The sequence below is a fragment of the Chroicocephalus ridibundus genome, chromosome 5 (assembly GCF_963924245.1).
Source record: "Chroicocephalus ridibundus chromosome 5, bChrRid1.1, whole genome shotgun sequence".
NCBI lineage: Eukaryota > Metazoa > Chordata > Aves > Charadriiformes > Laridae > Chroicocephalus > Chroicocephalus ridibundus.
In genome coordinates this window covers 33,296,283-33,324,271 of record NC_086288.1, presented here as the reverse complement: position 1 = coordinate 33,324,271, position 27,989 = coordinate 33,296,283, and the positions used below count along the sequence as shown (strand labels likewise).

Here is a 27,989-nt window from a genome sequence, read left to right as displayed (position 1 = left end):
CCAATTTGTTGCATTCACATTAAAGACTATTTTAAGTCCAGTTATAATGATACTTATAGAGTTCAAATGAAATACAGTTAAACATGACATGTACACAAACTTTCTAGAATCCACCTCTTCCTCTGGTACTGTGCTCAGCCTTGCACTGCCCCTCTGGGTATGAAGGCTGATGGCAGGAGTTCCAGCAGTCGGCATCTCCTCTCTGGGAGGAATGGGGGGTTGATTCTTCCTTCTCGCACCAGGAGCTGCGGTAGGGGTCGTTTTTATGTTTGGTAATGTACACTCTGCTCTTTCTTCCTTGGTCTGTGATACTATGTTATAGCCACATCTGTGTGTTTAACGTATGCTATATACTAAGCCTTTGTTCTCTTCCCTTACCTGGGTTTTACCCAGCTGCCAAGGTTGCTTTCCTTTGATAACCAATACTTGACGAGTGTCAAGAGTCATGGGTCCTCTGATACGATGCTTTAAAGCACCTGCTCCAATTCTGTGCCTGTGGTCCTTTATGCTGCATTTTATTTGAGGATCATAGATAATTCACTCTGCACATAATAACTGCTTGTTATTGTTCTGTGTGAAGTACAGATGTTACACCATACAATTGTACAAAGCTAAGCAAACACTAAAACAAGGTCAGTAATAGTTACCTGGTCATCAGCTAATTACTGTTAGAACAAAACAAACTAAAACAAAGTTTCAAGGAAACCAAAACAAGTTCAGAAATTCCATAAATGCTTTTTGGTGCAGAGAAAGGAAGAAAAGCTCAACCCCCTTCCTCTGAATAGAAAAAAAGAGCCTGGGGAGGTAGAAATAATCAGTCCCCAAAGGGCTCAGAGCTCTGGCGTTCCCAGGAGTGGAAAGACACTTGCGCATGCAGTAGGATCAGCTGGGGAAAGAAATTCTGCAAATGTTGTAAGAGCAGGACAGGATTTCTTTCCCTATTAAAATTAGATTGGAAGAGCTTAAAATCACGTATCAAAGTTAAATGGCCTTTCTCTTCAGTCATATTCACTGCAATACAATATATGAAGTCCAGGTCTGCCCCCCCCAGGCCAAGAAGCTGCTGGTTAAGTTAGTGACTGCTGTGCTGTTTCTTGGTCTCTGAAAGGTCCCGGTGTTTATGGCCCATCAATGTGACTGGCAATGAAACCCTAGGGCCTTCTGCAATCGATGTTTCCTGTTCCCTCTAGAAAGGAAAATGTTGGATTAAGCTTTAGTCTTGAAGGGAAGGTCAGGCCTTGCTCACTCCTAATTCTTCTGTCGATCCATTTCAAAACAGGTTCACGTTGGGCACTCCAAGAGCTTGTGTTCACAAAGTTCCTGTACCGAGTTTGAACTGTACAATTGCTCAATGCTTGGAAAATGTCTTTTTCTGTTCTTTTTTAGCGTCTGAATAGTATGTAGAGGGCTTGAGCAAATCTCAGTGCCTTCCTGGCAAGGCTCCGGGATGCTGCCTGATCTTTTCATAAGCATAGAAGATAGATCAGACAGGCTCATATTGCTGTACCTCCTGTAGGAACACCATACTAGGTGTCATACTGCGGTCTCACATTCCTCAGTTGCTAAAAGAGCTGGTAGCAGGTCCTACCTTTTAGCTACACATGATAAAACATATCAGATTCAATGCATCTCCAGTTTAGCTCTGTAGCAGAGCTGACAGAAGAGAGGTAAAGGGTTTCACAGGAAGCTTTGAAATTTAAAATTCTTAGCTTACAAAGTGGAGCAATTTTACATTCACTTTTTTGTTTTGTTTTGTGAGGGTTTTTTATTTTGAAAGCTTTTTCTCAGTTCTTCAATTTGTTTCTCTTCTTTTTATTTCCCTTTCATCTTTTCACCACTGGTGACTGGCGCGGTAATGAAAAACACACTTTATTAATTTGGGTATTTTCTAACAACAGCAAACCCTCAAAGATTTTGAGGAAATAAGACTTTATTTTTTTTTTTTAAGAAATAAACGTATTCTGTAGCTTTACTGGCATGCTCCTGGGGATTCAATCTGAAATGTGAACAAAACAAAGAATACAGGGTGAGAAATAATAAAGAATCATGCTTATGTACTCGGTACAAGGTTTTCCAGCTCTTCCATTTGAAATCAGTTGCTGGTGGCCATTACTGCTTGCTGTTACCTACTTTGACCCTCTCTTAACCTCCAGTTTTCCTCTTACTGTTACAGCTAAGAAAGAGAGACCTTTCAAATCCAAACACTCACGTGGCACTTATTGTGTCCTGGCTACTATACATGAGCATACATACATATATTTAGATTTAGTACTCACTCCCAAAGCTCATTATTTTCTAAATTAGGCTCCTTCAGGCTCCAGTCCAAACTCCCAGCTGCAGCAACCATGGCATAGCACATTAGTCAACCTTCTTTTGCTTTTTGGTTTCAAGGGAAAAATTAGTCACTACAACAAATCTACAATTGCTCAAATTGGAGATTACACACAGAGGTTCCTGTTGCCCTCCTTTTGTTTTTCTCTCGGGGCATGTCAAGACTGCTAACTAATTTTCTAGGAATAGAATGGCATGGGCCAGAGAAAAGTCTCTCAAATCTATTTTCCTTATGATGGGGGAAGCTACTCTGTAAATAGCAGAGGGCTCACTCCTAGAGCTTGGAACATCCTTCTGCTGCAAGATCAGAAGCCTTCAATATAGAAAAGCTCCACATATTATCGAGGTTTCCAGGAAAACAAACCATGGCCCCATATAGTTGCAATCCACACAGTAGCAGAACGTGAGGTTTTAAACCTATGTGGAAAGGATATTTCTGAACTCTTGTGTCAAAGGCTACAATGAAGAATAAATGTCAGCAGGTTTGGAATATCTTTTCTGACAAATCCATGTTTTTAGGCTTTCCCCATGGCTATACACCATTTTCTGACTGGAAAATTTAAACACGTTCTCACTGGACACATCTGGAGGTAATTTGCCTTACCTTCAAATGCTGAATCCTAACGAACATAGATCCCCAAGTATTTTATAAGTAGAGGAAAAGGTAGAACAACATGATGAAGTAAATTCTATAAAAGAAACTGAATAGGTTTAAATCAGTGTTGGCAATTGGCTCCGGCCAGTCATTGCAAATCAGATTAATCTCTTGTATAGGCATTCTGCATCCTCAGCTCTTCTACCAAGCCTATTCACATAAAAACCTATTTACAGAGCCAGCTAGATAAAACATCTCTCTGTCACAGGGCTGCTCCACTTTAGAGAGGGCTACTTTTACAGATCCCCCTGCAATGTGCAGCTAACTGGTTCAGTTCTGGGATACTCGACTTACCTCTGAGTCACATCTGAATGAAATTAAGACACTGCCACAGCTTGACCCAATATACTTCAAGCCATGGAGATGCCAGTTGGGAAATACCAGGCAAATCAAGTTTCTTTCCCTAGTGAACTAGAACATCATTATCAAACCTAAGCTCACGACAAAAATGAGAGACTGACACATTTATTCCTGCGCAATTCATACACCCACCCTATGAACAGCAACAAGCTCTGGTCATGTAGCCAGTCAAACCTGGACAAATTTCAAGCACAGCAGCAAAAATTCAGAGACAGAATTATGGATAAACCTAGGTACAAATTTATGTATATTGAAATGTTTACAGCTGTATTATCACCTTCCTTTTCAGGTTTCTACCCCATTAAGCCTTTTCAAATGCCCCAGGTGGAGTTTGGCACCAGGCCATAGCCTAGTGTGTAATGGAAGCATTTCATAGCTATCTGCGCGTTACCAGTTGCAACACTGGGACCTCAGTGCTGGAAAACGGAAACAGAGCAATTCTGTGTATAAAATGATGAAAATGAAATCAACCCATAGGTGCCTCAGATGAGCAAAATGCAGAAAAACAAAACATCACGAGCAGAACTCCTGTGGTCTTAGGAAATCATATGCAGACTTTTCATAGCAAATTTTTATCTTAATTGTATCCATTAAGACTTGTTCTTTGCATACCTTGCACAAAGTTCCTTCTGCTTAAAAAAAGGCAAATGGCTTCTCCCCATCCCTTAAACGAGCTGTGACTCTCACTCCAGACTGAGCTGCTCAGGGAGGAGGGAAGAAATCTATTTTCCATGAAATACATATCTACAAGAAAAGTGATAAAAGAGTGTGGTTGTAGAAAGTCAAGTCCGTATATTTGCCATGGAAACAGCAGTTATAAGAAACACAGTAATGGGAGGAATATCAACTATCACTTCAGTCTGATACTCCCAGCATGCAGACATAGCAAACTGTAGGCTGCTCCTCATGCAGCTTGATAGACTTGCCAGTTTTATTAACTTGGTAATAACAAGTCATTTCTGGCTGCTACTTTTGAAATGTCCCAGGTATCCTTTACTATATTCAGGAAATGGAAAGAAGAAAGCAAGGGTAGAAAGCGCTCTCACCTCTCACTAGACGCCTACCTCATTTTTGTGAGACCAGCAGTAGCCCTGTTGCACGTTTCACACAGGCACACAGTATAAGGAAGGAGAGGGACCTCTTTGGAGACCCCCTGGAGACAAAGCAACATAGGCCTTATTCTGGTGTTCCACTTTTTAAAGTTTTTTGTTTCATCCATATCAGGAAAAGCTTGAAATTAAAAACACCTCTGAGTTCTAGGAAAGCTCAGCCAAAGTTGCAAATCCAAATTTCCTTTCCTTTTGATGCCCTGTTCCCCTTCAGTTGCCTCTCTTTCACTTCATTTTTCCCTTCTTTTTGCTACCAAAGCTATAATGGAAGCATCCTGATCTCCCTTCTCCCTGAACCAAACCAAGCAACTGTTTTTGCCAAAGGAAGGAGATACACATGCTGAATGCAGCCTGTTAGCACTAGACTCTGCAAAACAGAGATGATTCATGCTCTGGAGGAATTAGGAGCACTTGATGACCTGCCCATAATAAGAATGCCAAGGGGCTTGGCTGCTTCCAGTGTTCAAGTAAACGATGCTCTTCCAGTCACTCGCAGCACCGCTGTTCGGGAAGGTTCATCGCCCCTCATGGAGCCACCCTCAGCTGTGAGAGCGCAGCCCAGCACAGATGTGAATGTGTGCGACCAGTAGAGGAAATTTTTACTCCTCTGGTCTTTTGTCACAGCCCTGCCTTCCTTCTAGTTTCCACAGAATATTATTGGTTGACATACTAGGGAATGAGCTAGCACGGGAGCTTCTCAGTGCTTATCTCTAGCAGCACCGGTTTGTTTTTCATAGGGTGTTGCTAACAAAGCTTTGTCAATGGCAGATGTATGGGAATTGCACACTATCAGACAGATGAAAAGTGCATCCAGGAAAATTCCTGTCCTTCAGAAATGATTACTTAGTCCCCAGCTTGCCACACCATCCTGAGGGTAAAGCCTTCACTCCAGGGGCTACCCAGGTTTTTCTTGGTTTTGGATTTAAAGGCTATATAAGTAACTATTGCTTTCCAATGTCTTTTGCTGATTTCTTGGCACTTTAGAACGGTTTGTTCTCCAGAATAGTGTGAGCATTCCCTAAGATAAACTGTCTTTTAGCATCATCCCCTGGAGGCTGCTAAAAGAGGCTACAGTGCTCACCAAAGATCACACTTGGGAGGCAGTACAGGGAAAGAAATGGCCAAGGTTAAAGCTCTGTACCAGCAAGTTATTTCTTTTGTTCTAGGAAAATCCTAGCGTTCTTCAGAATATTCGCATATCAAAAATCATTTCTAGAAAGTAAATGCTAGGAAGAGCTCACAGGGTGTTGTTTTTTTTTAAAAGTAACCCAGACCATTGCCAATTCCCACTTACCTGATATCAACTTTGCCCTAAGGATAGGCTGAAGGTAGAGCAAAGCAGTGAGCAATCTTTTTCACCAGCTGCCACGCTTCCCACATAAAAGATATTTTCAACACATAAATGTCTCTGAAGGCTAAAAACTTGCCCACAGGCAAAGGAAAAGAATATATTGGAATACACTTTAAAATCACAGCTATTACATGATACTTCAGCAAAGGTATACTCAAATACTGCAGGGTATTTTGTTTGCGTAGTTTGATCAAGAGTGATGCTGATGATGCAATATGACTCTCTGCCTTACCCAGCACCAGATTGCAGCTGAGTCATCAAAATCACCAAGAATTCATGCTGTAGCCATGCAAACTTCACATACTGACCTTTAATCGGAAAATACCTCTGCTGCTATGTCCCTTCTACACAAAGTAATGATTTTTCCTGTTAGTACTGTTCTAAGCAAAGTAGGATTCCAAGGATTTATTTTTTGAAAGGGACACAGTGGTCTGTATTATGGGATCAAAACAAGCCCAAAGAAATTTTATTGATTCATTGAATCTTATTTTAGATGTAAAATTTGAACTTCCTGGATTGGCGTGTATGAAGAAATTTTCTTGTCTAAGTACACAATGGTTATAACCAGTAAAATGTAGCCACTTTGAGCATGATGGCATCTCTTACATTGTGTTCTTTTAATTCATGCCAAACAGCCGTGTACATTGGACACAAGCTGCTAACTTTAAAAAAAAAGGTGGGGGGGATTCAGAAGCCTTGAATATGCTTTTGGAGCTTACAGGGGAAACGTTATGACAAGAACAAGAGACTTTCTTTTCTGATACAGTGGGGATTAGAGCTCTTCATATAACTGGATAACAATTTTCTACATCATGGCAGAGTGACTACAGAAGTGATTTCTTCTTCCTGATCCTGATGTGCCTATTTTCTTGTCTTTAGTGCTGCCCTATCCTGTGGGTATACAAGAGAAGAAAGCAAAGTGGCTTTTTCACTGGACCAGCTCAGCTGGTACCCAGAGGTACTGGAAGCAATGTGAAAAATTATCTGAAATACAACCATGTTTTATCTGGGACAAGGGAAAGCCAAATTCTCCCAGTAGTAGGCACACCAGTGGAATAAAATGCTATTCAATACCAACTTTCTCACATAGCAACTCTTATCATTTACCCATAGCACTTGTGACACTATGTGCTGAGCAGGCACACAGCCCACGGTCTGAGCGGTGTTCTACAGCTGTTATCGTAGCTGCCGGCATAGGCAGAGATGATCTGGCTGTGCAGTCCTTGGCCTGGATAGTTCTGGGGTGCCAAGAGCCTGTGGATTTGGACTACTTTTACTAAGACTGGGGATAACTTCTCTACTAGTAAACCTCAAAGACTGAGGATGATAGAAAGCCGTGAGACAGACCATGGCAGTGTAGCAGAGGTGAGTTTATAGAAGTTATTAAATAATTCGGAGAATCAACAGTAGCCCTGCCAAAGTGGCTGTGCAGTCTGATAACTGCAGAAGAGAGCAAACCTGATGCTCCCTCTGCAGTGCTTGGGGAGAGCTGAAGGTCCCTGAAGATGGTTCAAGTTATTCAATGAGATGAGCAGGGATTTGCCTGAAGTCACAGTGTTGAGTGTGTGCCATTAGCAGATGTTAAATATAAAAGTGTTTCTAAAATCCCAGCTTTTGGTAAGCTTACTCAGGCTTCAGCAAAGTACTTGCCTTATCTGGAGAGCCACAGCTGTGACCCTGAAAATAAATACTGTTCTTTCTTCCACAGTACCAAACAGGGACAACTCTTTTGTGAGCAGAAGGGTACTGCTCTTTTATGTCATATAGCCTGGTGATTTAAATGCCCCCCAGGTGTGCGGTTGCATCTTCAGACCCTGTTTCCACCTCTCAGGAAACTGCTTCCTTCACTGTCCTGTGGTCTCATGGGAGATGAGAGACTCTCCATCCCTTCTGCTGAATGTGCCAATATATATAAAAGTTCAGACTCATTGGGTGAAAAATTATGTGTACAACAGCAAGAATGACTGTAGACTCCAGCAGGAACATTTAATATAGACTGGGAACTTGAGTCCAGCTGGATCCAGCTTCTGCTCCAAGGTTCACTTTTAAATTTTAAAATAAAAGCCCACAAGGCCAGCCCAACATGCAGGGACTTCAGTAATACTGCTACCCAACTAATAAAAAAAAATGGGGCATCTATGGATTTAGGCATAAGGGAGTAAGCAGCAAGTTGAGTGGGAATTTTCAGGATAATTTTGAACCTATTTCTACCTGAGTTTCACCAAATGCATCCAAGCGCTTATCCTTTCCTAGATTCAATTTGCACTGAGACAAGTGGCACTTGGATGTGAACTAATGCTGAAATGCTATCTATAATGAGCTTGGGATTCAGATCCAGCATGCAGCAATTTGAAAATGGATATCCTGAGTTTCTTACAGTCCCAAGATTGTTTTGCTAAATAAAAAGAGCTCAAACAATTTTTTCTTTTAATAAACAACCCAGACATGTACTAATAAAATCATATGAACAATACATTTTCATTTTGGAGTATTTGGAGTATTCAGACAGGGAAATAAAGACCATTGTAATGAAATCTACCAACCACCAAAAGCTAGACACTTCTACACTGCTCTTCTCTGCACTGGTGGAAATCTGCACTTACTTCCCTGACTTTAGAGGCAGAATTAACACTTGAAGTGGAGTAACTCAAAGCAGAATCCAAGCTTTTTTTTTTTTTATTAGGCACTCCAACTGTATAAACAAACACAGTATGCAGCTGCTGTGATTTTTCTTTTTTAAAGCCAGCTTGCATTTAATTTGCAAATATGGTCAAGATTAATTTACCTCTCATTTTATCTTGGGATTTCTAAAAATAGGGGATAACAAATGCTAATTCAGGTAATGGTAAAATCCCCAATACAGAGCTCAAAAAAGAGAAACGCTCACATTAAATACCTTACGTTAGCCTTTAAAAGAGATTGCTCTTCAGACTGTCTCCTGTGTCCTATGAATAAGAAAAAGAGAGGGGAAATAAAGTCTCCAAAAGGGAGCCCAGCTGCATTTCTTTTCTAACATGTTGTATCACGAAATGGCATCTGTTTTACTTGCACAGTAGAAGCCTACGCTTTACTGAGACAATAAAACAGAAAAATAAAATCATAGCAAATGGAAAACCCAACCCTTTAGCATACATAAAAGGCCAGACTATCACCTGGAAACTGAAAGCAAGGCATTGTTATCCAAATCTTTCAAAACAGGAATAGCCATCATAGAGATTTACTTGACTTCAATAAGAGCTAGTGGTTTATCCTCCATGTTTGGGTTGTTTGTCGTGTTTGTTTGGTTTTTTTTTAAATATCTTTGAAAAGAACTGCAAGTCATTTACCAGCTTTTCCATGGTGTCACTGTTAATCATCAAACTTACATGGAATGGGGATTTTGCTTTTATTTTTAAGAAAAGGCAATCCTCAAATAGTATGAGGCATGCCCAGGAGATGCTGTTCTGTTCCCAGGTGTGTAAGGTTGCTTTCATAAATGCATTGTCCACAGTCCTTAGTGCAGCACTTTTGTCAGTGGCTAGAGGCTTTTTGAACAGGTTGACAATGCCCTCTCAGATCTGACAGGTCTACTCTGTTACTGCTTTGTTTCTGCTTTAAAATTTCTTGTTACATTTCTCTATGCAATTTCTTCATCAATTACCTTTTCCCTTTCTTTTCCTTCAACAAGAAACTAACTCCCCTTAATCTCAGAGAGCTAGAGAATGGCACTAGAGGAGGAAAAATTCCTTCTCCTCTTCCCTGACTGCAGTATTCAACCTGGCAGCTAACAAGCTTAATTTCATAGAGTAATATAGATTGGAAAGGACATCCAAAGGTCATTGGGTCCAAAACCCAACTCAAAGCAAGGCTTAGAACACATTGCTCAGTGTCTTGTCTAGTTGAGTTTTGAATATCTCCAGGCATGGAGAGCCCACAATCTCTCTGGGTAATGCACTCCAGTATTTGTCTACTCTTCTGGTGTAAAAAGTTATCTTTACTCTTTATTGAATCATAGAATGGTTTGGGTTGGAAGGGACTTTAAAGATCCTCTAGTTCCAACCCCCCTGCCATGGGCAGGGTCACCTCCCACTAGACCAGGTTGCTCAAAGCCCCATCCAGCCTGGCCTTGAACACTTCCAGGGATGAGGCATCCACAACTTCCCTGGGCAACCTGTGCCTGTGCCTCACCACCCCCACAGTAAAGAATTTCTTCCTAATATCTGATCTAAATCTCCCTTCTTCCAGTTTGAAGCCATTACCCCTTGTTCTATCACTACATGCCCTTCTAAAAAGTCCCTCCCCATCTCTCCTGTAGGCCCCCTTCAGGTACTGGAAGGGGCTATAAGGTCCCCCTGGATCCTTCTCTTCTCCAGGCTGAACAACCCCAACTGTCTGAGCCTGTCTTCATAGGAGAGGTGCTCCAGCCCTCCGATCATCTTTGTGTCCCCCTGGACCCATTCCAGCAGGTCCATGTCCTTCCTGTGCTGAGGGCTCCAGAGCTGGACACAGTACTCCAGGTGGGGTCTCACCAGCGTGGAGTAGAGGGGCAGAATCACCTCTCTTGACCTGCTGGTCATGCTTCTTTTGATGCAGCCCAGGATACAGTTGGTTTTCTGGGCTGCGAGCACACATTGCTGGTTCATGTCCAGCTTTTCCTCTGCCAGTACTCCCAAATCCCTCTTGGCAGGGCTGCTCTCAATTCATCCTCCACTCAACCTGTATTTGTGCTTGGGATTGCTATTGGATACTCTTTATCCATCTCCCCAGATCTTTTCTGCATGTAAAGTTCCCAATATTATGTTTAGGCTGCAATCAATATTATTTTAGAATAATATTAATTTTAATTAATTAATTGTAAAAGTACGCAATAAACCAGATGGAATGGATTCAGTGATCTAGGATATTCCTTTCAGTATTGTCTATGAGTGGGATTTAGGTTTTAGAGATATGGATTTAGAGGTTCATAAATATGGATCTGCATGTGAACTAGGTGTCTAAACTCCAGTTACAGTCAATGGGGATCTAGGATGGGATTCAGCTGCCCCTATGTAAGGTTTTTACACCATTTGAAATGCCCTCAAGTATCCTGTCCCAGAAGGGCACGTCTCCCATAGATCATACGCCACCTGTGCCAGGCCCACATAGGTGTTTCTTATACCCTAGAGAATCTGAAATTACACCAGATACCTATGGGCAATGAACTATAGAAATAGTACATACACATTGTTGACTGAACTCCAGAAGTAGGATGCAGTATAAATGGCCAAAGACCTATAGGTCTGATGAATATAGTGTCAACCTCTTCCTTATCATCTCCCCACTTTTGGCAGCAGTGTACTGAAACATTCAAACAAAAATAGGAGACACAGCAAACTTTCAGCTTTATGCAGCACACCAGTTTTACCAACTCTTTTTTCAATAACAAGGTCACAAGTACGAACCATCCAAAGGGCGCAGGTGACAAGTAACTTCTCTTTTCTGTACACATACATGTGAAAGGAAAATTACCTAATAATTTCAGGTTTTATCCCTCAGGATGACTTCACAGTACATATTTTTCCACATTTCTATTGTGCCATTAATCTTTATCCTGTGCCTTCTGCAGAAACTTCTTTTTTCCTCCCACAAAGGCTGCCAGGCTCCCGCTCTCCAAGGGGTCACAGGTTGCAGAGGAATCCACAGAAACAGGAAGCCAGGCTTCCTCAGTCAGTTTTGAAACACCAAAACCTGTTTCCTTTCTACGAAAATAAAGCCTGTCAGGGCATCCTCTGGGTAGGCTCACTGTATGAGCAGCAGCTCAGGAGGAGGGAGAAGCTACAGGATTTCTTGCTTGGGAAATAAATGTGAGATAACTTGTAGCATTGACAAACCAGCAGAATGAAGGAGATAATCTTCTTGCTGGTCCTATTGCACTTACAGAGTGCCAGCTTTGGATTTAATACTCCAGGAAAGTTCTGGACCACAAGCCAGGGTGGTGAAACCCAGACAAGTCACTCAGATTTGACTCCATCTCCAACCCTAATTGTGGGCTCACCCCATTCTGAGACCCAAGCTGCCGAAGTGAGTGCCTCACAGGGACCTCCTTTTTCATCTTCAGGCAAGACTCTGGGAATGAAAGCAGTGAAGAAAACCTCCGATCCTACAACCTCTATCCCTGCAAGCCAGTCAAATGGACACAGTGATGGTGACCCTGACAAAGATAAGAAGAGAAGCTTATCCAGCAGCAAAGGGACATCTCTACAGAACAATGCTAAAGAGATGCCTCTCCAACAAGATGGCACCACAAGCCAGGATACAGCTACAGGGAACAGATCTCTCAAATCATCATCCCACAGCACTGGCATCATCAGTACCCAGCAGGACGCCAACTCCAAAGCATCTGGCTTTGAAACTACCAGGGGAAAGTAAGGAAATTTACATACTTTTTGTTGTCTCCTAGGTACTGGTTAGGAATAGTTATTTTCCTGTTCCCAGCAAAATAGTTAGCAAAATTTCTAGTCATTTCACTAAAATTGTTTTCTTCTTAAAGAAGACCATCAAAAACAAGCAAGGGACCAAACCTGCAGTATTTACTCAGTCAAATCCATACATTTGCAACAGAGTAAATGCTGCAATATTTTATTCCTCAGGGTAGTTATCTCAAAACCAACAGGAAAGTCACTATCACATATGGGTAAGAAAGGACTACAACAGATGCCTCACTCTTTTATGCACAGTAAACTTTTGCTGGTTTTTTTTCTTTCTTTTCTTGTGGGTAAAAGAAATTGCAAATGCACTTTTTCATTTGGAATCTATTAAAGATGATTGTGTTTGTAAATTTCTCCACTAAATAGAAAATACAAGCAAGTAAGTGTACAAAATGCATCAATGTCTGACAATTTGAAACACCTTATTCTCGATAAAAACTTATGGAAAGTGGCATTGCAGGTGAATGTGCATTCAGAACTGTATAACTAAATACATAGCAGCTGTGCATGACAGAGTGTATCAGATTGTACCATCTAGTTTTATAGCTCTGGAGCACTCATTTATTTCCTTTGTTCTCCAATGTCTTCAATTCTCAATGGGAATGTTAATACTGACTTTGGAGATGTTGCAACGTTCACTTACTTGCTGATATATATTCAGATACTGGTAAAAAATGAAAGACACAAAGAATTGGTTGTTTTCCATAGTATTTATGGAGAGTGGGCTTTCAGAATATAGATTTCTTCTTTTGAAAGTACTTGCCCAAATGTTATCATCCAAAAGGAGGAAAAACTCTTTCTCTTAGATTCACACAAAAGAGAAAAAATCAACCCTTAGAAATAGTCCTACAATTATCTTGTGATGTGTGGCTGTGAGCTAATATTCCTTCAAATCAAAGAAAAGATTCCCCTTGACCTGAGCATCTGTTGGATCATGTGTAACTGAAATGATGCACAAAGACGCGAAGGAAAGGAGTCCTTTTGCTTCAGCCTGGAAGCAGTACCATAGTAAGGAGCTGTGTTTCCCAGATAGCTTTCCTAACATACTCCTTCAGTTGGGAATGTCATCTGTTATGCCTTACTATGGTGTCTGGCAGAGTGTCTAAGTTAATCTGAGTTAAATGGATTCTCTTTATATGTGAGAGCCGATAACTGCATCTCCATTAAAATAGGTCTTAACATACGCTAACCTTAGAGTTTTTAGCTTTCTCAACTTTTGTCAAGAATAGTATTCCGGTGAAATTAATCTTCAGAAAAACTCTGTGAATTGGCAGGTATTGTTTCTACCTTTTACATAAGACATAAATACAGAAAGCAAAAAATTAGTCTCTGGTGAAAAAGGTCTCGTATTGTATTTATCACAATGCGATGGCGTTGCAACTGCAGAAAGGCAAAATAAGCAAATCTCGTACTGGCTAGCACGTTATTTCATGCGTGGTCGAGGAGCAACCTGCTGTCCAACACCTATAAAGGCCTTTTTTTTTTTTCAGTCCATTGAGCAAGTTAGAGATAAAGCTAGGATTGCATATCGATGTTACAGGAGGGTGTAGTGGCATGAAACCCCAGCATAAACCATAATGCTGAATTCTCACTTTCTTTCTCGAACTGCTGGACTACGTAGCCACTCTCTAGCAAGGGTATACAGTTCTAGGTGTGGCTCAATCCTTTTCATATGAAGATTCTTGAGTTACAAGCCCGGTCTTCCTACCTCATAGCGGTGTTTTTACAATCATCTGTTATTTGAGCTTTTCTTCCAGTTTTGTCACTGACCTTGACTATGACTTAAGTAAGTCACTTCATTATGCTGTCTCCCTTTCCCTATGAATTAGACCTGGATGAATAATAAAGTTGCTTGTGACTCATTTTTTTTCAGTAAAGTTATGAAAAAATGCCAATTCTTCTGTTCTCAATGTTACCGATCACTGCTGTGAAACACCTGGAAAGCTACTGCTGAGAAACTCCGCATAAGAACACAAACATTTTTATTTATTATGTGCAGGTGTTATTGACTACACCCTAAATCCATTTCTAGCATGTATTTTCTTTAAAAAAAATATTTGCATCTTTATTGCAGATAAAGTGAAAGAGATGCTGTAAAACTTCCAATAAATACATACAGCTTTCTTCAAGGTTTACTCATTTCATGCCTGAGCACAGCATGAATGACTCAACAGCAGATTTCATAGTTGTAAAGTGTACTACCTCTGAGGAAATTTGGAAGCACAATTTGCTTTTTGAATTTACTTTGAATTAAAGCAGCTCTTTGGTTATAGACTGTATTCCAACCCAAATTTTGAGTGACCTTGTAGGAGCAGCCTGACTCTCTTTATGGCAACCCATTGTGCTAACATATGTGCAGCGACGCTGATGTTAAGAGGCTCCATAGAGAAGCAACAATAGAGAGAGGTCAGGGAGAGACAAGAGGAAGGAAAACAAAACAAGAATGGGCATTTTGGTTTTTATATATTTATAATTTTAAAAATAGCAATACATACACTTTGCTGGAGAGTCTCCAGGGCTACTAGATTACCCACAAGGTACAATATGTGCCCATTGTACAAGCTTGATTACTTAAATACCCCTTTCTGAAGGAAGTTGTGTGCTTTACTGGCTTAATTACAAAGATAATTCCCTCACTGTCTCTACCCTAGATTATCTGAGGACAATATTATGTTCACATATCACGGGCATACCAGCACTAGATTAGAAAAAAGTTCTGGTTCATTCTATTTTTGCAAAATTCACATTAAAATGTCAGAAGAGCACGATTTGGAAATATTTCACAGATTTTCAAAGTCTGCATCTGAAGAATATTTCTGACAACCACCAATGCTAGCTGTATCAATGAATAAAGAAATGCTGGAAAACTACAGCTCTGTTTCAGCAGCAGCGAGAGAGTTTTTCCAAAGTTCAGTGACATTAAATGTGAGCACCAATTTGGCATCAAAGAAGAAAACTGATGATACATTCTTTTCAATTGAGTTCATGTGAGACAGAACTTTTTAGTCCATGGAGAGAGAGAATTGCAGTATTTCACTGTATAAAGCAGCTTAAATAACTGGTGCTGTGGAGCAAGTCTGAGGCTGAGTCCTGAGACTAGCACACTCATCCTCCCATTCTGAACCCAGCTTTATTAATTCCTATCAAGGCAGCTCCTGAACACACGAGACATTCATTCAGGCTGTAAATTAACCACACTATCTCCACATTTTTGGATGGCTCTACGTTACTCTTTTCTCTTAGTATGTGTATGTTGCACATTTTCCAATTATCATGAATCCACTGAGGATCTTCATAGACTTCCCCTGCCATTACCTTGGGTAATGGAGAGGTGACAGTATTTTATTACTAGGCACAGAAGGGTTTAATAAAGTCAGCACCAGGGACAGATTTGCTTATCTGTCACAGGTGGTAGGAGTGCTGAAATACTTCATTCTCATGACCAGATGTCTGCATTTCTCCCCAGAAATTGCTTTTGCCCGTATCAGCTTGGTACAATTTCTAGTGTACTGACAAATTAAAATGAATGGTTAAGCTCAGCAGATGGTTCACATACACAAGAAACATAGAAACCTGATTCAACTGCCTAGTTAGTTAATACAAGCTTCAGTCTCTTTTGATCATGTCACTTTTTAATGGAGCAGGAAGAACAATTCTTGAATCAATTTCTTAAGATTTTGCATCACTGTGCATTTACAATAAATAAAGTCACGCATGGCTTAGGTTTCTGCCTCACTAGGTATATTCACTACAACCTGGCAGGAAGAACCTCTGACACTGGTACTTAGGTTGCCTTGGTGGCTAAGTGTCAGAGGATGTTTGACAAGCAGTGCTTGCTTTGCCCACACAATGTTGTGTTCCAACCATGCCGAAGACCTTTGCAATGAGCCACTCTTCTCCAGGAGCACCCTGAATGTACTTCTGACGCTTGGCTATAAGCCCACAATCTAATTTTCCTGCACATGCTGAATGCATGTGTAGTTACAGTGCTAAAGAGCAAAGCATATTGTTCACCTAAGTGCTGGAATTCATTACTTTATTGCTATTTCATCCACAGAATAAATGGGGCAAAGAACATAATTATCCAGTTCCATAATGATGCATGTGGCATGTTACCAAGAAAATGTAACTGTCCAAAGAGAATTTTAACGCAACTATTTAGAGATTAGTGTTGTCTTCTGCTGAATACAGAAGTAAAACCATTAACAGATGACTGAGATTGCTGGCGTGAAGTAGCAAAACACTGTACCACATTGTGCAGCTTAGGTACTACTGCACACTGTACAGCAGAACTGGCATGGGGCAAAGAGCTGCACAGGGTCCATGCGATTCATAGACTTTTTGTTTATATCAATGCTATTGTACCCCATGCATTGAGGAAATCTTTTCCACTGCTGATGTCCCACACACAGAATGAATTAAAGGATCTGTTTGCTTCAACTTGGTGATCACTTTTCAAGTGGTTCCAGTACCTGAGTGGGAAGGAGACATTGCAGGAGATGGTTTACCCAGCTTGCACTAACTTCCAGAGAGACCTTGTAGGATGTTTTGTCTTTCAGAGAGAGAAGAAATGGTAAACGCATGTCCATACAAATCTGAACTGTACGTGATGAAATAATAATTTCTGAAAACTAGACAAAAATTCAGGAAATAACAAAATCCAAAGCCTGGGTTTTCTGACACAGCCTTTCAGCAATGGTGGCTAGGCAGAGTCATGACAGACTGTTTTCAGTAGCACGGGAAACATAGCACTGGGAACAAAAAACATCGCATCTCCACCCAGGTTGCTTTTGAGACACTCATGAGATACTTATAAAAGACAAAAAGCCCCAGCATCTTTTTTTCTTAGCCTTCTCATAGTTGGTTATTTAATTTTTCTGTGATCAGATTCAGATAAAGCATTACTATACAGATGACTTCTGAAATTTTTTAATAAATATAATAAAGGTTTCCATTCATCTCATTACACTAACTACTGCATTGATGCTCATGCTTCTTTTTGCTCTTGCTCTTTGTTTCATCTGCCATGGGAACAGGGAGGATTAGGAACAGGCTGTTTTCCATCCCTGCTAACGTCTCTTCACCCCACTGCATAGATTAAGATTACTGTAACAAACTGGACACAGTGTTAGGATTAGCGTGCCAGCCACTGCAAACATTCGACTCTTTAGCATTTCATTTAAGGTACACCAGAAACATCTGCTCAAGTCTCCACAGAAAATATGCATTCTTACAAATCTGAATATAATTAACATTTTAGAAAACTGACAGTAATTCCTAGAATAGACATGGCAAGAAGAAGGTGAGCAGCAAGGTATCCCCATATGTTTTCCAAAGGCATTATCTGTGTTGCCAGTTACAGAATGCAAGTGTTTCAAAAGACAATTTTTTCTGCCAAATCTCAAAGCATCTATTCTTTATTATACTCCTGGTAAGTAACACCACAGGTCATGAGGAAAATCCTGGGAAAAAAATCACCTTGAATTTCATGGACTTTGGCTCAGATCCTTTTTGTTCAAGAGGCCCCTAAGAAATCAATCAGTGACAGCGTAAAGATATTGCTCTGCGTGAGTAAGTGTCAAATCAGGTACAAAGCAACTGGCAAGGCATTTAACCATTTAATGAAGCGAAATAAGAAAAGAGAAACTGCCCAAAACAACACTATAAATGGATTAAAGTACAACATTCACCCCTGGAATTGGGATGGATTTTCTTTTTTAACATTTTCATTTTGTCACTTATAAAGACTATTTTTGGTTAGTATTTCTCAAAGCGGAGAAGCCATCACTGACATACTGCAATCTCCTTCACTGTAGATTAGACAAGAACTAACTAACCAGTGAAAACCAGTACTACTGGAGCTCACCTGAGAAGCAGTAACAGTAAACTAGAACACAACTACCTTAATGAATTTTGTACTCTGAGTCAATTAGATAATGGAAAAAAAAAATGTATTCCAGAGGGAAAAATGCAGAATTAAGAGCCTTTTAAAGAGCAGTTTGTCTGGGTTTTCAGATGTGTTGTACTGGATGATTCTCAAAGCAGATTAATGGATATCTTCTCAAAAGTCCTAATTCTATCTTTGGGAAAGTTTGATTACTTTGAAGGGCTCTGATCACAGAGAGGGAGATAAGGTCTAAAAAGACCTGATCTGGTTCACAAGAAGACAACTTTTTAAGTGCTAAAACAGATTATCAAAGTGCTAGATAGGTGGAAATTGTGAATTAATTTTTGTAGCACAAGGTAGGACGCACAATTGGTCACAACAGTAAATAAAAACTTGGATGAGACAAAGAGGCTGTTCACAGTCCAAGGCTTTAGCACTGTACGTACAAAAAAAGGAAATGAATGATGAAAGTAGAATTTGTGTTTTGTGATAGACAGGACAAAATGTCAGGACCCTAAGTCCTGAAACAAACCCATTAAACAAATGGTATGACTCACTCCACCTGATACCTTCAGTGTCAACAAGTTAGCTGTTTCTCAGGACTAAAAACATATCCCATAACATATTTTACCATCACATACTATATTATATTGGGTATCAAATGCATTTTTCAGAGACAGTCCAGGTTTTCCCTTCCAATCTACATGTAAAACAGATTTCCCAATTTGATTTGATTATGGCCAGTCCCTAGTGAGTACCGAACTTTTATTTCAGCTGAGATTCATACATTTCAGAGCAAAGGAAGCCAGGCAATGAACCTAAAAAACTGACTGAGTTTGGTTCAGGTTTATATTTGCTCTTTGAATTAGCACTTATATTTTTGAAAGATGATTGATGTTCATTTAAGGACACAGAATTTACCGTATCACTAGTATCAAAAGGTGAGAGGTCTCTGTAGTTGCCTAGTGGAGTTCAAAGGAAGTTGCTGAAACCAGAACCTGGTCTCCCATGCAACAGCAAAAAAAACTTTGTGAGGGTGCTTTCTATTCTTATAATCTGAGTGTTTACATTATGTCAATCAACATAACCTCTCCTCATCCAAACTTAGCAGGTTGTTTAAAGCAAACTGAAAATATATCACAGCAATGTACTTTTATACAAATTAAATTCAGGGCTTATACTCTGATCTTTGTGTAACAGTCTTTCAGACTGGGAAAGACCCTAGGTTAAAAAAAAAAAAAAGTATTTCTTACACACCATGTCAGTATATGTTTTTGTGGATGAATGCACTTAACCTACTGTATTTGGAAGACCAATCATATCACCCAAAGGAGACAGATATATTAGCAAAGATCACAGGTTCACAGAACATTTAGGTTTGAAGGTATCTCGGGAGGTCTCTAGTCTGACCTCCCTGCTCACAACAGGGCCAGGTGTGAGATCAGACCAGGTTGTCTGAGGCTTGATCCGGTCAGGTACTGAGCTCCACGCTCTGGGCTGGTGATTGCACAACCTCTCTGGGTCCTGCTCCAGTGCCTGGGTGTCCTCATGGGGAACAAGTTTCTCATACTCAGTCTGAACCTCTCTTGTTTCAATTTGGGCCAGGTTTCTCGTGCCCTCCTGCTACGAACTGCCAGGAAGAGCCTAGATACAGCTTCTAAGCAGTCTACCTGTAAGGCCTGAGGGGGTTGCAGTTAGTTGCCCTTTAAAGCACTCCCCCAGCCTGACCAAGCCCCAATCCCTCAGCCTCTCCTCGCAAGGCATCTACCAACTCTGGATGCTTGTAGCATCTTTCTACATCCCTTTTGCCAAGGTGCAAAGGACAATACAAAATGAAAACAGGTATAGAATCAAGATTAGTTTTTCATAAACTATTCTGTGCAATACCATTAAACTGCATACAATGTGAATGAGGCACAACCACCAAGCCATGCATGGACTTTAACAATGGCTCCAGCTCTGGGTCCTTTCGCATTGCTTCAGCAACACAATAATCTCATTTTCATGATTCAGTGATGTTCAGCTGCACTGATTCAATAGCATTTCTATTAAAAGCCAGGTAATCTAATTTGCTCACGGATAAAAATAACTCGTTTTCTGACATAATATGAAAAGGGCAGAACAAAATCTATACCCTTTGTGGCCTGGGTGCCACCGGTGTTCCTGTTGAGTGGCTTTAGGATTGCTTACAAGGATCTGTGCTTAGAAGCAAGTGGAAGTGATCATGTGCAGGTATACCTGATACTCTGCAGCTGGTAGTTTTTGTGAGGGTTTGCTTGTTTTTTTCTCGGCAATGTACCCAAAGAACAGTTTACAGTGGAAACGTGCTGCGGAAGGGGTTGTTGCAGCCTCATAAACTTCCACTCACCTTCTCACCCTAAGGAAATTTTAATTTTTCAGTGTTAGTGTAAGTTGCACTTTCACCGACATCGGGTATCACAGCGCCAAGAGGACTGATTCAAAGCCTGCTGAAGTTGAACAGAAACATTGCCGCTGACTGCGAATGTATTCTGAACAATCCTGTCACACACCAGGCAAGCAGTCACAGCACTCCTTCTTTGGAGTCAAACAAATTGATTTTCTCCTTTTGCCGCTCTCCTTCCTGCAGGCCCTCTGCTCTCCCTACAGCCCCCGGGAGCTCAGCACAAGGCAAGGGAAGGCGGCGGGGGGGGCCTCTCCCTGACCTCTGGTGCCTCCGCTGAGGGCTGTACCCGAATTTAACATGGCCACACCACCCCCCCGGCCCGCTCCCCTCAGCGGCCATCAGCGGGGTGGCTGTGGCGGACAGACGCGCCCATACGGCCCCGCCCGTCGCCAGCGCCACGGAGCGACCGGCCGACCGGCGCCTTAACGGTCACCGGCAGCTTCCCGCCACTGCGGGCAACGGCCGCCATCTGCCGGCCCTGCCCGGCAGCGCCTCACACCGCCCCGCCTCACACCGCTTCACGGCCCCTGCCATCGCCTCACGGCAGAGGCGGTACTGGGCTGCGCTCTGTTGGCGTGGGAGAGAAGGTCTCACCCAGGCCCCGGCTGCCGGTAGCGGCAGGCAAACGGCGGTGGCTCCCGCCACGGTGGTGGCAGCCCGCGGGGGGCCATGGGGGGAGCCTCCTGCCGCTTCCGCGGTTGGGGTCGGGCAGCGCAGACGGGGCACCCAGGCTACCACCAAAGAGTTGGTAAAACAGAGCATAAAGTCAGCTAACTGAAAATTAGACGGGATTTGGAACGGGTCCAGAAGAGGGCAACAAAGAAGATCAGAGGGCTGGAGCACCTCTCCTATGAAGACAGGCTGAGAGAGTTGGGGTTTTTCAGCCTGGAGAAGAGAAGGCTCCGGGGAAAACATAGCCCCTTCCAATACCTGAAGAGGGCCTACGGGAGAGATGGGGAGGGATCTTTATCAGGGGATGGGTCAATAGGATGAGGGGTAATGCTTTTAAACTGAAAGAGGGGAGATTTAGATCAGATATAAGGAAGAACTTCTTTACTGTGGGGGTGGTGAGGCACTGGAACAGGTTGCCCAGAGAAGCTGTGGCTGCCCCATCCCTGGAAGTGTTCAAGGCCAGGCTGGATGGGGCTTTGAGCAGCCTGGTCTAGTGGGAGGTGTCCCTGCCCATGGCAGGGGGTTGGAACTAGATGATCTTTAAGGTCCTTCCCAACCCAAACCATGCTATGATTCTATCATTTTAAGAATGCTGTCAACATGCCAGTGAAGCGATGATGAGTTTGCGGACTTCTGAGTGTTGTCAGGTGTATGTCTTCTGAATCAGGACCCAGGGATATACGTAAAAGCACAGTGCTTTTAAAAGTGCTTATACAGCTACTTCAAACCAAGTGGGGTATTTTTCGTCATATAAAGTCAAGTCTAGCCTCAGAAATCTGCACAGCAAATTAAGAAACTGTATTTGCTGCTTGTGAAAGCTTAAACAAGAATAAGTAAATAACTACTGCTGAGACATTACCTACTATTCATCCCCTATGATGAATATGTGGTTTCATTACGTGGACGGGGAAGTTGGTTTTTGCTGGGAATGCTCACTAATGGCCTGCCAGTTGTAGGTGCTTTGCTCCAGCCTAAATGGACCATGGATCCGTCAAGTCTCCATGGCCCGTTAGCAACTCAGGACTTTGAATTTGCAATGGCCATAAAACCCAGAGGACTCAGGCCTGCCAAGGCTGCAGTGTAGACATGCTTATTGGTTGCAAAAGGAACAAATGCTGCTCTTTGTACTATGCCCTAATTCTCAGATAGGGTCAAACTGCACTTGATGTAGAGTAGGGGTAGCAGTGCTTTGATTCGAGCTGGAAATACTGCTGCAAATATCACAAGCAAAGAAGCTATTTTAAAGGGCTCAGAGATACTCTCCTACACCTTGCTACCAGTGAGTTTTCCTGGCCAATACATGCAAGAGGGGGATGAAATCTGTCACATGGGCTTTCTGCCAGTCGAGGACTTGCACCACTCGCCCCAGGCTGGATTTCTGTTGTATGTTGCGAGGATTTTGTTTTGTTTTTAAATGCAGCTTTCCTGATTGAAATCAGGCTCAATGCAAAAGAAACGCCAGGCTCCTGCAGCTCTCAACAAAATCTGCATGTTAGAAGCCTGTGTTGCTGATCTGGAATACATTATTCCATGGAGGGTAAAGAGGATTTTCAGGTCTAAAGTCCTGTTATGCAAATCAGTTGTCTTCTGTTTTGCCTTTGCATTAACACAGCCTGTCATAGTTCTTCCATCATGCTTCATCTTCTGTTTCCAAATCTACTTTTTTTCAGACAATTTGATTTCAAAATTATATTTACATTTTTAACATCTCTTAATGAGCTTATTTCATTGGTAGCATAAACCTAATTATGAGTCACACCAGGGGCTCTTTTACTGAGAATATTTCCTCCAATTTAGCCTGATCAAAGATTGCTGAGCCATGTGAGAACCACAGCTTCAGACATTGCACTCATGTAGCTTAAGAATGAGTTAAATATTTTAAATAGAAACAATCTGCTCAAGTTGAGTTAAATTTATGGTAGAGACCAGAGATTGAGTTCAGACTATCTTTAAAAACCAAACGCAGTCCTTAACTGATACATTTAGGATGTATCGTACCATGTTTTCCTTTGGAGGGCATCTCCAAATGGGCAAGTTCCAATAGTGTTACCTTGAAGCTAGCAACCCTCAATAATAATGATAATCAGGGGATTCATTGTATTAATTTGAAGAAGTAGGTGGGGTTTTTTTAAACTGAGCTCTCTGTATTCCAGGGCTTTCATGTGTTTTACAACTGCTTTTTATGCCTGTTTTCATTGTTTTATCTTTTTATTGATCACATTTGTTCAGATGTAAAGTGGAATTCAGTTACCAAAATTATACCCCAACAGTGTACACTGCAGAAAAGGTCGGCACAGATAACACTGCTGTATGTCTTTTGCTTAATCCCTTTCTCTGGTGAGCTGTCAGATCTGCATGCGAGGGTGGAGCACAGGTTAGAGAGCCACAAGCTCAAGGCCTAATCTCACAGCTGGCTCATTGTAGCCTAGATTTTAAAATCTGACTGCTGTATTTGGGCTTTTGATTTGCAGAGGTGGTAAGCTTAGCACCCAGCTGCCCAAGGTGTTAGCTCTTTGTGCCTCACTTTCCAGACAGCTAATGTGCAACAGTAAAAGAGGTGTTGTACTGCATAACTGTTTGAGGTGATGTTATCACTCCAGATGTCTTCTGATCAGATTTTATATGCCAACTGAGATACGCTGCTGAGAGTTATTCAGGAGTTTAGATGTTTACATTCTCTATAGCAAGTTTAAATCATAAGCAAACCACCATGCTTAATCAAAACTCTTCCTGAACAGACTATTGTCAGTCTGGCCCAGTATCACTTTCTGCATCTGCTAAGAAATGTTTAGTGTCTCATTCATACGCTGAGAGAGATTATTTTTTTTAATCTCTGTGCTGCACTTCAGAGAAAAGCATATTTTTTTTAATCTTGGGTATGAATATGCAGAACCCTCACGACGGCTGTGAAACGGAAGAGACCTCATGCCGGTAGTGAGAAAGGCATTCAGTAGCCAAGCCCTGAGTAGCCTCATCTGAAACTTCCACTCACACCCATGGGTTAGGGGCTCCATTTAAGTCCAGGTTTGAGCCTGTTCTCCTCATAAAGGTGCTTGTCTCTAGCAGTCCTCTTGGACCTCACTTGTCACCTAGCCTCTGCTTGGTACTTGCTGGGATGCTGGCTGACCTTTTCCGGTCACCCTACTGCTGCTTGCCTATCTCTGGTGCTGTGGTACTGGCACGCTGGTGGTGAAATCAGTGCATAGCTTGTGTCATCACCCATCTCCCCTCCTGGATCACCTCCTACTAGGGATTAGTCCTGCTCTTGCTGCTCCCTGATGCTCAGCAAGGAAGCCCTATGGAAAAGCTATCTATCTCCCTGGTTGTGCTTGTAAGGGACCTAAGTGCCCTGCCATGTCCTGCTGCTGATCAACACTTGGCAAGAGGGAGTGTCTATCTTCCCTTGCTGCTGCAGAGATGTACTGGTAGGGATGGAGCTACAAGCACCCTCTCTGGCTAACTGCTGGCAACGTTTAGCCACAAATATTATTATTTTGTCGGTGCTGCTAGTCTCCATGTTCTCAGCCTACAGGAGACTTTAAAGGACCCATAAGCCCCAACCAGAGGGGTGGTGTAAGTAACTTCATGATCCCTCTGTAAAACTCAAAAGACTTAAATCTCCTTTTGATTCTGCCAATTTTTTGTGTCTTAAACTTGCATATAGTCGCTTCGGCTTCCACAGAGGTAGTGAGAAGAGTACCTAATCTTTAAGCTTGTGGTTGAGAGCTGCGTTTAATTTCTGGCAAATATTTATTCATGCTGTCTCTAATTTATACACACAGACAAAAGGCTATAGCTAGAGGAGACAGAACATAAAGGAAGCATCAAACAAAAGCACAGCCTTTTCATACCCAATTAAAAAGAAATATTATCCTAATGAAAACTCTCGAGGAAGTGGAGAACGAGCGAGCGAAATCAGATCAAAGAGACTCAATAAAAACCCATTTTATATGAAACACATTATTCATCAATTAAACAATATGTGTTGTGTGAGGGAGCACCACAATATCATATTGGCAGCAGAAATACTGAGAGGTGCAATCTGTTGGCTTTACTTAGCATCTTTCTTGCTAGGTTATCCTGCTTTTTCCTCAGGAATCATTTTCCCAGTAAAGCACTACTGATTTTGATGCAAGTGCATTGGTAGGATCTTGGAAGACGAAAGCAATCAGATAAACTCTGATACTATTTTGTGTTTTGCGCCGTTGTTCTTGTTTGAAGCAGTGTAAATCTGTACTAATGCCAGTTAAGTAAATGGAACTAATCTGGTCTTAATTTTATTTTGATTTCCACTGTAAGGAGCCTATAGCAAGTTACTGATTTCAGGGCCAGCTGGGTAATGTAAATATATATTTCCTTACTGGATTGTGAAACACTAACAGAACTATTACAACTGGAAGCAAAGGTTAGCAGCAAAACGTGCCCCAGGAAGATGAACTTTAAGTTCTTGTATGAAAATATTGGTATGGAAGTACTTGCAAGTTCACCAGCCCTACAACTGAAACAATGTCTTGTCACTAACATGCCAAGTTAAAAATGAAATATTTTCAGCATGGACAAAGGAATAATGTATGATCCTAAGTTAGGGAAAAAGAAAAAAATCACTACTATACCAGATGTTTGTTCCATCAGCAGAAATGCAATAATACTTTCTTAAGGATGTCTGGCAATCTGCAGCTGGGGGACTTCCTGAGATAAAGATTACAGCTACGATTTTATGTTTAAAAAAACCCCCAACAAACTAACAGCAACACCCTAGTGGCATGTTCTTTCATGAAATCATATAACTGCTTTTTTAAATCCTATTTGGCTTCCAAAACTCCAAATCTGGCATGGTCTATGTTTGTGGAAACGCCACCCCACACACCCCTTCTTTTTTTCCTTTAAACCTGTTTTGTTTTGATGCCTCTTTGGCATAACAAGACCAACGGAATAATGAACATAGTGATTTCCCATCCCTCCTGTTCTTCATCTTCTGTTTGTATCTTTCTTTTCACCTCTCTTTAGGATGTAGGAACGAAACTGAATTCTGTATGCAAACTGGGGGCTGACCGTAGACTCATATACAGCAACAAGGAGTTGATGTACTGAAACAGTGGTGATTTCTGTTTGTTCTCTATTCTTTCCCTGATAATTTAATGTATTTGATTCACTAGTTTAGTTAATGCAAAATACTAAATCAGCATATTCAAAGAGCTAATCCCAATGACTCCAAGGTCTTTTTCCTGATGATAGTTAATTTAGGTAGTCATACTGTCGGTATAAAGCTGTCTTTATTTGTGCCTGACTCAGCATCACAAGACCATTTTCTGACACTTAATTAGTTGTAAATTCAGTATCATGGTATTTCTGCAATTCTTCAAGATCAGCTTTAGGTTTACTACACAAAATTATGTTGTTTAGCTTTGTCATCTCCCTATTCACCTGCTTTTCCCCTCATTAATGAATATGTCTCTTACAGATTCATGTGGGATTCTGCTGATAAACTGTTTCTTGAGAAAGCTAACTAGTCTTTCACCTCTCCGATTTAATGCCTTATTAATCTATAACAGGATCTATCCTCTCACTACGTGACAGATTTTTTTGATTGCTTCTCCCCCCCCCAACCCTTTAATAGCTTTTGGTAAATGACCTTGCCAAAACCTCTGAAAATCACCCCTTTATCTACCTGCTTCTGATTCAGAGAATGGCAATAGGTTTCTGAGGCATGATTTCCCTGTACAAATCTGTCCCAAGCCATTAATCAGTTTATAATTTGTACTTAATTCTGTTCTCTACTGTAGCTTCTACCAAGTTGCCTGGTTTCAAAATCCAATTTAACAGTTTGCGGTTTCTTGCAATCTCCTTCAAATCCTTTTTAAAAAACAAAAAACAAACCTGGCCTCACACCTACCAGCTCCTACGTCCTGGCCTGCAGTGATCAACAGTTTGATAATTTTGTTTGCGACTTCCTCTTCTGGGTGTGTAGCCAGTGGCACAGGCAGGCATAGAGCTGTGGCACATTGTTGCTGTGTGTGGTTTTGACCTCGGAGTGCACTGCAGAACACAGTCTACATGTAATCACAATAATGCTGGGGAAAGAGAGGAAGAATAGAAATGTCTATCCATAAAGGCAAAGTTATGGGAGGTTAAAAACCTTACTAAACAGTCCTTTGAATTCTGGATAAACAGTTTCTATAACCTGAAATGTAGGTGTATTTTAAGATCTGTCATTACTGCAGTCTGGAAGAGCTTCTTTGTACTTGGTACTCCACAAATATTTACAGAGAAAAACTTAGATTTGCAATATAAATATATGTAGAGATGGAGAAATGATTGTCTGTTTTCTTTGTTGTTAATGGGTAGCTGAAGCACAAAGACTAGGTAATTGCTCAAGTCTACACTGGCAGTCTGAGAGAAACCAAACTTAATTTTCGTAACTTAGTCCTATCCCTAAATTATGGGTTTAACTTTCCCCTTTAAGTATCATATATCATCATATTTCAATATGTCATCAATATTATTCCAATCTACAAAAAGGACATGAGGCAAGACCCAGAGAACTACACACCTCTTAGTCTAACCATACTTCCTGGAAAAATTATGGGGAAGATTATACCAAGTACTGTTGAAAGGTGTTTAAAGAATAATGCAATCATCAGGCACAGTCTACATGGGTTCACAAATGGAATGTCCTGTTTAATTTAATATCCTTTTGTGATAAGATCACCCACCTAGTGGATGAAGGGAAGGCGATGGATGTAGTTTTTCTGC

At 41.3% G+C, this 27,989-nt stretch overlaps 1 protein-coding gene across 1 annotated transcript in view; it reads left to right on the top strand.

The window, feature by feature from the left end:
* The first annotated feature begins 11,662 nt into the window (after window positions 1–11,662).
* Window positions 11,663–27,989, top strand: part of MMRN1 (multimerin 1) — a 46,610-nt gene continuing 30,283 nt past the window's right edge. The window contains exon 1 of the mRNA XM_063336060.1: window positions 11,663–12,189. Coding sequence (XP_063192130.1) covers window positions 11,663–12,189 — 527 coding nt within the window. The remainder of the gene's footprint in view (window positions 12,190–27,989) is intronic.